General features: G+C 36.6%; 1 protein-coding gene across 1 annotated transcript; it reads right to left on the bottom strand.

Annotated features, from left to right (window-relative positions):
- Positions 1 to 7,283: 7,283 nt before the first annotated feature.
- LOC140016773 (F-box protein At3g07870-like) lies at positions 7,284 to 8,458 on the bottom strand. Its single transcript, XM_072070572.1, has 2 exons — positions 8,344 to 8,458; positions 7,284 to 8,233 (listed from the first exon to the last, which is right to left on the bottom strand). Exons 1-2 carry the CDS (start codon positions 8,456 to 8,458, stop codon positions 7,284 to 7,286), a joined length of 1,065 nt encoding a protein of 354 aa, XP_071926673.1.
- Positions 8,459 to 10,019: the final 1,561 nt, after the last annotated feature.

The following is a 10,019-nucleotide window of genomic DNA, read 5'->3' as shown; positions in this document are numbered from 1 at the left end:
ATCGCCTCAATTCTGGAGTACTCGGGCACGAGAATCCGAAATAAGATAGTTCACATCTCGAGCTGGCCAGTCCCCAGAGTAAACCATCTACAAATCGAAATTCTTGCCCGACATACCTATCTATGGTCCTTAGATACCATAAGAAAGATTGAAGACCAATAACACTTCAGGGTTCATAGCTTATGCTCGAACGAGCACTTAATCCTTCATACCCATTCACCACTCAGCCCAAGCTCACTCCGCGCAGAGACCACGCGAAGCAGGCTCTGATACCAACTGTGACAGCCCCACCTCCCCCTAAGGCGAACTAGAGGGTTCGGCGGGCCGCCTGCCCAACTCTCGCCGGGACTCAAAATTTTAAAACAATAAAATTAAATAAACCTACAAGCATACTATTCACAAGATATCTAACGCCAAAAGAGTTCTATTTACATCTTCAAAAGTATCGAGTCAAACCACTCTAATACATTAGAATAACAACCAGCAGAAGGTAGACCCTATGGAGGGTTCTTATATAAACCACCAAAACAAAAACAAACATCCTAACTGTCCGACTGTTACAATCAAACCTAACTATACTAGTGTATGTGTCAAAAGTCCCCGCGTCGGCCCCTGCTAAGGAAAACAAAAGGAAAGGGGTAAGCTATATGCTTAGTAAGTAAACAGGGGCAAAAGCGTAAATCTCACGTAACAACAATTGCACAGTAAGAGTAAAGCAAAAGCAGAAAAGTAACATCACATAATAAGGATACAGGTGGCTCCAAAGCCAAGTCATTTGCCATGCGTGATCTCCTGTCGACACTCCGTCGACCATAAATAAGGTCCGTAGAAACTTCACTTGTACACCCACCGAACACCTTATCACCCTCACTGGCCAGTCACCTCACAAACTTGCCCGGGCGAACGAAATCACAAACTTGAGCTTGAGTCACAAGCTCGGGTCACAAACTTGGTCCACATTCTCGGTGAACCGGATTCACAAACTTGGTGACCTCAGACTAAGTTGGACTGGCTTCGACCAAGCCCTGACTGGCTCGAATAGTCCATCTCGGTCGGAAGATCAACCCCAAACTCACAAACTTCACAAAATTATTCAAAAGTCACCCCGAGCCACAAGCTCAAGGGGTTTAGTTCCAAAATGATTCATATACATATGTCATATACAAATGTGTGCGTAAATTAGGGTTTAGGTCGAGTGCGATAAAGTACACCCTCGCCTAGGTACCCTTTTCATACATATCAAAACACATAAGCAACTAACACATAAGAGCGGCCTGAATACTTACACAACGAACAAAAGAGTAAAAGTACGAAATTCGTGCCGCGAGGAGTAGCTAGTAGGCCCCACCGGCTCCACCTAGCTCACCAACGTCTGAAATTGAAGATTGTGTCACAATATATCACAAACGGCTACTAACATACTTAAAACAAGCAAAACGGCAAAATCGGCACATGCAAGTGTGGAAACGGCAAAACGGGTGCACGCGCCCGCGCGGAACGGCAAACGGAAATGGTCAAATCTGCCTTCTCAAACCGTTTTGATCAAAAGTTAGCGTAGGAATGTCGGATCAAGGTACATGAGGTGCCGTTGCGAAGCTAAGAAGAAGGGCTACTATTTTCATGAAGACAACTAAGTCCGGATCTGAACAGAAATAGGTCGAAAGTATGGAAAATCGTTCAAGAAATTCGCACTTTAGAGTGACGAACAGGGTATGTTGGCCGGACCATAACTCCCAGCTCACAAATCGAAATCAGAAAATTCCAAAGGCATTTGAAAGCTGAGACATAAGGCTAAAACTTTGATGTTTTGGTCAAGACCTGAATCCATTCAGAACAGAACGAAAATTGAGTGCCAAAGTACCCGTCAGAACTGTCCAGATCAAAGGCAGTTCTGACGATCAATCTTGTTTTGGTCATAACGGAAGCTACGGAACTCGGAATTCGACGCACTTTATACCGTTTCGAAGCTAAAACGAAGATATACATTTCTTATGAAGTAGTCAACACCCAGATCGTACAGGATCAAAACCAAAAAATGCACGGTCAGAGGCTGAAATTCAAAACGTACACAATTTCAGGGTACAAAACAGGTGCGAGTGTTTTGGTTATAACTCGAGCTACACAGATCCGTTTGACTGGAAATTTTTCAGATATATTCAGGACATAAGAGGCTACAATATTGAAGAAGGCCACTCAGTCCAGTTTCGAGGGTAACTAGGTCAAACATGCAAGAAACTACACCAGAACCGGAAAAACAGATTCACAAAACGCATTCTAGCGGAAAGATCATAAATCAGGCTATCCAAGTCCAAATCCAGAAATTCCAAAACCGGCTGAAAGATAAGAAACAGGTTTACATTTCATCATAAGACCTCAACAACCAATTCGGAAGCAATCCTGACCAAAACAACCAATTACAGGCGCAATTCTTACATTCGGGTAAAACCAGAACAGCAATAGTAATTTCGACTTTTCTCATTCCACACTACTCCGATTGACCTGAAATTTTGTAGGACCCTTTAAAATGTCATTCCCTACAACTTTCATGTTTTGAGATAAGGCCAATTCGGCCTCTATATAGGACCTAAAAATTCGGACAGAATGCTCCCTTAAGAACCCTAGGTTTTTCAATTTTCTTCCAAAACAGAAATTGGTTGCAATTAATCACTTTTCCCACCTCCTAGAGTCAATATAGACCATTTCCAATCATCATAGATAGCCACACAATCATGCTTATATTAAAACAGAAAAATCCCCAAAAATAATAAAACTTCATCATTTCAACCACAAATCAAGAAATAACCCATAAATTTGCATCTCATACAACCACTAAGCATGATTTAAGCATCAATTAAAGGAGGAGGGTGGTTCTTCACAACTTACCTTTAAAACAAGAGAGAGAGAGCTATTGGTCACCTTAGCTTTTCAACCAACTTCACCAATCACTTTAAAATCACCAAGTGGAGGAGTTTTGTGGAGCAAAACCAAAATTAAACGGTAGGAGTGGAAGATTGAGCAAGTTTGGATCAAATTTTGGAAGAGCTTTTCTTTTCTTTTCTCTCTAATGAGGGCCGGCTATGAGCTTGATATTTGTGGGAATTTTTGGGTCAAATTTTTGAGTTATTTTGGTAAAATGGTAAAAGCATGAATAGTAAGTCAAAAGTAGAATTTAATCTCTAAGTGACACATGTCACATGCATTAATGGTTTGCCTAACTTTTGTCTCTCTCACACCTATCCACTTGGCAACCTCTAAATATTTCATAACACCTGGTAATTTAATTCCAGTATTCAAAACTTAACCTAGTTGGCCGAATTTTTCTGAACTTTTCGCACTAGTGGGTCCCACATCCAGTATACGCTCTTAATTTCTCAAAACCTATTCGATACTAGAAAAATCATCTAAAAACTATATCTACTCCTTAACAATATCTAGAATTTTTTTCTAATCACGAAAATGCATAAAACAAGCCATGAAAAATGCGAAAACCTAGAAAATGCAAATTACGGGTTCTCACAAGACTGATGAGACGTTGTGAAACGATAGATGCCAGTGGAATTAAAGAAGTAAAATTGTCAACTCTTCATTATTTTCCTTTGCTTGAACATCCTTTGATTTGTAAACAAATTTACCAAGATTTATATTTAAAAATCGTAATATTTACAAAAAGGAAAAAAAATTTAAAGACTAACTTTTTTCCTTTCCAACTAGTCAGATGCTCAAATTACTCTTTCAATCACCAATCTACCGTTCCAGATGTTACTATGCTGTTACAAAATATACAATAATCTAACCTCAAATTTAGAAAAATTGATATTGTTTTACTAGAGAAGTCAAGCTGTGAAGATTTAATTATATGTACATATGTAGGGAAAAAATTAGGAAGGAAAGAATTAGAATATTCTAAACATAGCAAAAGTGCATAACTTATCTTTTTTAAAAAAAGAAAAAGAAAAACAGAGAAATATGCAAAATTTAGTAGGATTTATAATGTTAAGAAACCTAAATCGCATCTAACTTGGCATATGTATGCATACACTCACTTTCGTTATCCTCTGCATTTTAATATTTTCCTGAATCAGTTTTACTATTGTCAAAAAATTAACACTTGAAACTATCTTAATAGTAAAATCCAAGTCGATAAACTGGAAAAATAAACCAAAAATCCACCAAGAGTTCTACCATAGTGCCAATACTTTGTAATTTTTCATCAGATCTTCATAGCTGTCCCAGCATCACATGCTGCAGGCTCCGGCTTTTCAACCCTTCAGTAACCTCCCTTGAGATTTCTAGCAATTACGAAGAGTCCCCTTAATTTTCAAAAATTACACATACCTCCCTTGCTTTTAAGGTTTATGTAACAATATAGACCCAATAGTTTATAATTTTTCACAAATATCTTAAAATACCCTTTTTCAGAGAACAAGACAAAATAAAACAAAGTTTTAATCTTTAATTTCTTGTACGGGTCATACTTGCTAAAACAAACAAAGTCCAGTTACTCCAACTTATCTTAAAATTCATTACTTGCTAATTCTTGGCTAATGCAACTCACTACCACCACTACCAATATTAAACTAAGAAATGCCCCCATGTCCCCAAAAATATAATTCATCATTGCTCTAGCACTCTTAGAAAATAGAGACAAAATTCTACCTTTATAGTAAAATTACAATTAATAAGTAAATAAAAGAGAGAACCAATGAGTAATTGCTAGACTTTTTTTTATTAACAAATATAATAGTCACCTCTTTATGTTCCAACTCTCAATTTCATTTTTTTCCTATATCACTACGACCTTTTTCATCTTCCCCTAGTTTGACAATAAAATCCACAGCCTACACCTTTTTAATTTGGTAACTTCAATTGGCTAACATTTGTAAAGAATAAAACAATTGGGAAAAAAAAAAAGGGTCTAAAATTTTTTTAGTAAGAAAGAGACAGGAAAACAAAAAATACAGATAAATTTTGTAGATGGTAAAAAATTGATCGTGGTATGGTTGGTAACAATGACGCGCGATATTTGGTGGGAGGGAGAAACAGTTGTAGGAGAAAAAAAGAGAAGAGTATGATAGAGGGAGGGAGGGAGAGAGGAAGAGATGAAAATTAGAAAATTGATGGAGATTATTTTTTGAGATTAGAAGATGGCAAGTAGAATAATAAGAAATATTTTTCAATTTTAAATGTCCCTTTATAAATTAACTATTAAGTGGAGGACATTTTAGTCATTTGATTGGACCAAGGGAGGTCTATGTAATTATTGAAATCTCAGGGGAGTTCAGTGAAATTGTCAAAAATCTCAAGGGAGGTTTCTGAAATTATTCCAAGAATTTTCCAAGGAAGGTAAATATTGCATGGTTGAAAACAATCTTCCATTACTTTTGTACCATTCCCACTAAAATAAATAAACGTATGGTACAAGAGATTTGCACTATGTGTTTAGTGGCATATTATTAGAGTATCAAAAATAGCAAGGGTTTTTCTTTGGTTAAAAATACTTCAGAGAGTTAAATTTATCACTTGAAATTTCTCAATCAAATAACAAGGTTTTGCTGTGCTCATAAATAGGAAAGGGAGAAAAAGGAAGCTGGAAACTTTGTTTTACATTGTGATGCAGTGATTGATGTTGTGCTACTTGTTATGGATCTGGATACAGAATCCACTGGCATTTCAGATCTTTGCACTGCAACTTTCATACGCAACCTGAGCTTAGTTGAGTTTCCATGTGGAAAGGGAAGAAAATAAGATGAAAAACGATGTCTTAATTCGTGTTCAAATTGTCTTCGATAATAATCTATTACTATTACCATTCTTTTGTCACCGAAGAAATTTCAATACAGGGGTTCAACAGTAAATTTACAGGAAATAAAACTGCGTGTAGATTCTGATATATATTAATCGCCAAGTGTAATTTATTTATTACTTGATTACACTCCGTTGAACTTCTACAATATTTTGCTTTCGGTAGATTTCCAGTATACGGAAACTTTTTTTCCCCATGGCAATCTAAATTAGATGTTTTACAATATTTTACCTTTTTGGGCAAAATGATCTCATTGAAAATTCAAAGAGAAACATTTAGGATTAAATTGCACCGATTCTTTTTTTTTTGGGGTCCTATGGAGGGCCTCTGCCACAAAAGACTACCAGAAAAACATATTAAAAATTGTAACGATTCTGAAAGACAGAAGACTACGACCCGAAACAAGCGAAGTAGAATCTTTTGAAAATATTAAGGATACTAGAAAATAAGAATTCTTTTCCCTTATATATAAATTCCCTAATTTGAACACAACTACAAGGGAACGGCATTCATAATTCTGAGGTTTCGTTATGACCCCCAATAACTTGAAAACTGGGGACAAATTACTTGAATTGAATGTCATACGCTAAAAAATCAGTGTAGTCAAAGTAGTCTCCCCATGCAGTCATGCATTTGACTGGTAAATTCACAAGAAAAAATTATCATTTCAAGTGCAGCCATTAATTCCATCCTAATCAAATTATGCCCATATAAATCCCCCTCATCTTCTAACCAAAGTATACATCAGCATCAAAATTATTATTTGCTACTACTACAACTATTCTTTTAGCGATTAAGGTTGAAGGGCATTTGGGATGGATAACAAAAATGGCAGCAAAGAAACTGGAGTAGGTGGAGGAGCTGGTGGTGGCAATAGCAGTTTTGATGGGACTAACAAAGGTGGCAACAATGATCTAATGAAGGCTCCTGGTGGTGATGGAGCATATATATCAAGGACTGGCTTTGAGAACAATCCTAAGGGCTACTTTTCTGATCTGCATGCTAAGGAGAAGGCCAGCAAATGAAGAAGGGGTGTGGGGTATCTAAAGATAGATAAAAACTCTGGCTGTCTATCTAGTTGTCAACTCTAAAATTTGGATCAATAATGGAACAATACATTGAAGTATTGATTTATTTATCGTTTCAAATAATTTTTTGGTTTAAGTTTTCCCTTGATTTTCTTGAGTTTGCATAAAATTCTAATCCTTAGAAAACATAGCGGATTATATGCAAGTCATGTGGGTACATGAAAAGCCACAAGGAATTATATGCAATTTACCTATGTTGCGGCTAGCTAGAAACTCAACTCATGTCTCTATGATCTGTAAGTAAATTGGCAAAAATATTTATGAATACAAGAATTGAAATATATATTAAACAAGGCAAAAAGTGTATTGCTATCCTCATAAAGGAGGGAAAAAAAAAGTACAAGCAGAAATAGATAAACTAGGGAACAAAAATGAAAAGAATACCAAGATTCCTAACATAATGCTAGTACTTTGTGATTTTCCATCAGATCTTCATAGCTTTCCCAGCAGTATCGAAAAGTCCACCCATGAGATCCTGCAGGCTCAGGCTTTTCAACTCTTCTAAAAGTTCGCGTGTCAATGTTGTAGTAGAGTCTGTATTTACAATGCCAAGGTGCCATCAATAATTCCCTGCCCACCATAAATTTAAAGCTTATATCGTCTTCCCAAGGCAGAGGGTCTATCATGATGTAATGTGTTTCGGTCCAGATGCCTTTGTCATAATCATCAAGCATCCATAGTCGAATCAGATTTTCATACTCTTCAAACTTAAGTAGGCTAAGGGTACCTGCCAAATCCAACACATAAATGGACCTTTCTTGTTCATGCTCGTAATCTGGAGGATGGGGGACATACCCAAAAGTTTCACTAGCCAAATCGAAGAAAATTATGGCATTATCATGATCTGGTGGAAAAGGACAGTCAGTATTGACTATCCAGTGAAGACGTCCATTAACAAAAACAGCGGTATTACGCATTGGATATGGGCACTTGGATCGATTAATGACTCTCCAAGAATCTGATGATGAATAATAATTGCCTTCACGTTTAATGCTAAAGATTTCACAACCGAAATCACCGTCTATGTCGTCTCCGTGCACAAATTCTGCAGTGAATATTCTTACAACTTTGTACTCTCCCGTAGAAGGTACATGTCCAAAACCAATTGCATGACCCCATGTTTGTGGAGAGCACTCTGGGAGGATTACAAATTGGTGAGTTATAGGATTACATAAATAAAAAGGCCCAATCATCCCACGTAAGATGTATATTTTGTAAATACACAGTAGGCCGTTGCAGGGGACCAACACCATGTTCCGTCCTCCACCCGTATAGTAGTTTCCTCCACCCCTGCAACATTTTCCTTCCTTGGTGAATTCTTGCACAATGCTACGGCCTTCATCTGCGGATGTAAATTGGAGGGTACAGCGATTTCCATCACGGGAACATGCTAAATCTTGTACGTAAAAGAAACGGAGTTTTCTCCACTTAGTTTCCCACAATTTCACGAACCAAGAATCCAATAGTAAGTTGCACCATGTCTTGCAGACACACTTGCATCTGAAGAGGCTTTCAAAGGAAGCCTTGATAGTACGTCAGTCACTATCTCAATTGGGAGTTCTGCCATCTTCCTCTCTCAATGTTAAACTCACTCCCAAGAACTTTTCTTTTCTTTCGTATATTGTTTTGAAGAAATTCTTGCTTCAAAGTTTATGTGACTGTGCTAGGTTTTATGAGCCAATTCAATCTGTAGAGAGACTTAAAAGGACAATTTTGAAAGTAAAGCACTACAATTTAGGCTAGGATCTCGGTTTCAATTCATTGAGGATTCTGAGTATCACTTAGAAATATTATTGCCATAATAAGCTGAGTGTCCCAATTTTATGCCTTCTCGTTTAGATCCTCTCTCATGTAAACTTGCTTCCAAGATTTTTTGTCCTTTCGTATATTGTTTCAAAGAAATTCTTGCTTCAAAGTTTAGGTGGTTTTGTTGGTGTTTTATGAGTCAGTTGATAGAGAGACTTAAAAGGACAATTTTGAAAGTAAAGCACTACAATTTAGGCTAGGATCTCAGTTTTAGTTAATTGGGGATTCTGAGTATCACTTAGAAATATTACCATAATAAGGTTAATGTCCCAATTTTATCCCTTGTCATTTAAATCCCTCCATTATTTACTCACTCACAAATTCGATTTCAATTTTTCTTAGGAACACTACAACTACTATTTAGGCTAGGGACTCGCTTTTGATTGATTGAGGGTTCTAAGTGTAACTCAATAATATTGCGATTATGATGTTTCAAAATAATAATATTGCCATTATGAGATAAATGTGGCGAAATTTGATTTTGGACAAGTCCAAAAAGAGAGCTGTATTTGAACATCCCAGAGAAAAATGTAATTTAGCAAGTGAGGTTTTTGTATGTTCAAATCACCTTATTTGTGCAAATGGATACTAGGCCCTAGACGAAACTTCTGGTAGACAATGCCAATTTTTTTTTCTCTCGTCTTTTAAAATTTTAAATCCTTGTGTTATTTAATCACAAATCCGCTTTCATTTAGTACTCTATTCCAAAAGAAGAAGGTGAAACATGCAGAGCCAGTAAGCAACTTAACTTTGGCATTTTGTAAAAGTGGCCTTGTATAACTAAGGTCTTATTGACTGTTTACGCCTCCATTAATTACTTGTCAAAATTAAGCAGTCCTATATTTTTGCCTTACACAATGTACGATTAGTGAGTTAAATTTGAGTTCTAATTGTTGTTGAAAATGACACGCAGAGCCCTAGATGAGAGTTTATCTAAACACTAAACTATTTTGTGGCGTTTCTTGACTCCATAATGATGGTGCCCTTGTTTTCTTTCTTATTAAAGTATGGCAGTTCCGACTTTTTAATTAACCGTTGTTAGTTTCTATGCGAGTCACTATAGTATGACAATTTTGTGCTTGCAATTTGGACCTGCTCTCGTCTCCTCTCTGTTGAATTGTATAGCAAAAAAAGAAAAAAATACATGGAGTATGATTTTATTTGTCCCTTCAATTCTTAGTATGTCTTGAAACCGAAACTTTAATCCACGTGCCATCCATAGGATAGAAAAGTATCTCTCATCATCCTATACTTCATCATATGCCCTAGCACCAGTTTGAATTTGTAGACTCTGACATTAATGTCATCTTCAAGTTTAAACA

This window comes from Coffea arabica, chromosome 1e (assembly GCF_036785885.1).
Source record: "Coffea arabica cultivar ET-39 chromosome 1e, Coffea Arabica ET-39 HiFi, whole genome shotgun sequence".
In the NCBI taxonomy this organism is placed as follows: Eukaryota; Viridiplantae; Streptophyta; class Magnoliopsida; order Gentianales; family Rubiaceae; genus Coffea; species Coffea arabica.
The sequence above is the reverse complement of the archived record's forward strand: the minus strand, read 5'-3'. Positions and strand labels throughout refer to the sequence as shown.

Excerpts from the sequence above, each read along its gene's own strand:
- LOC140016773 (XM_072070572.1), bottom strand. The coding sequence starts at position 8,458 with ATGGCAGAACTCCCAATTGAGATAGTGACTGACGTACTATCAAGGCTT. Across the intron at positions 8,234-8,343 it reads AACTTACTATTGGATTCTTG|ATGAAGGCCGTAGCATTGTG; the intron begins GTTCGTGAAATT and ends TTACATCCGCAG.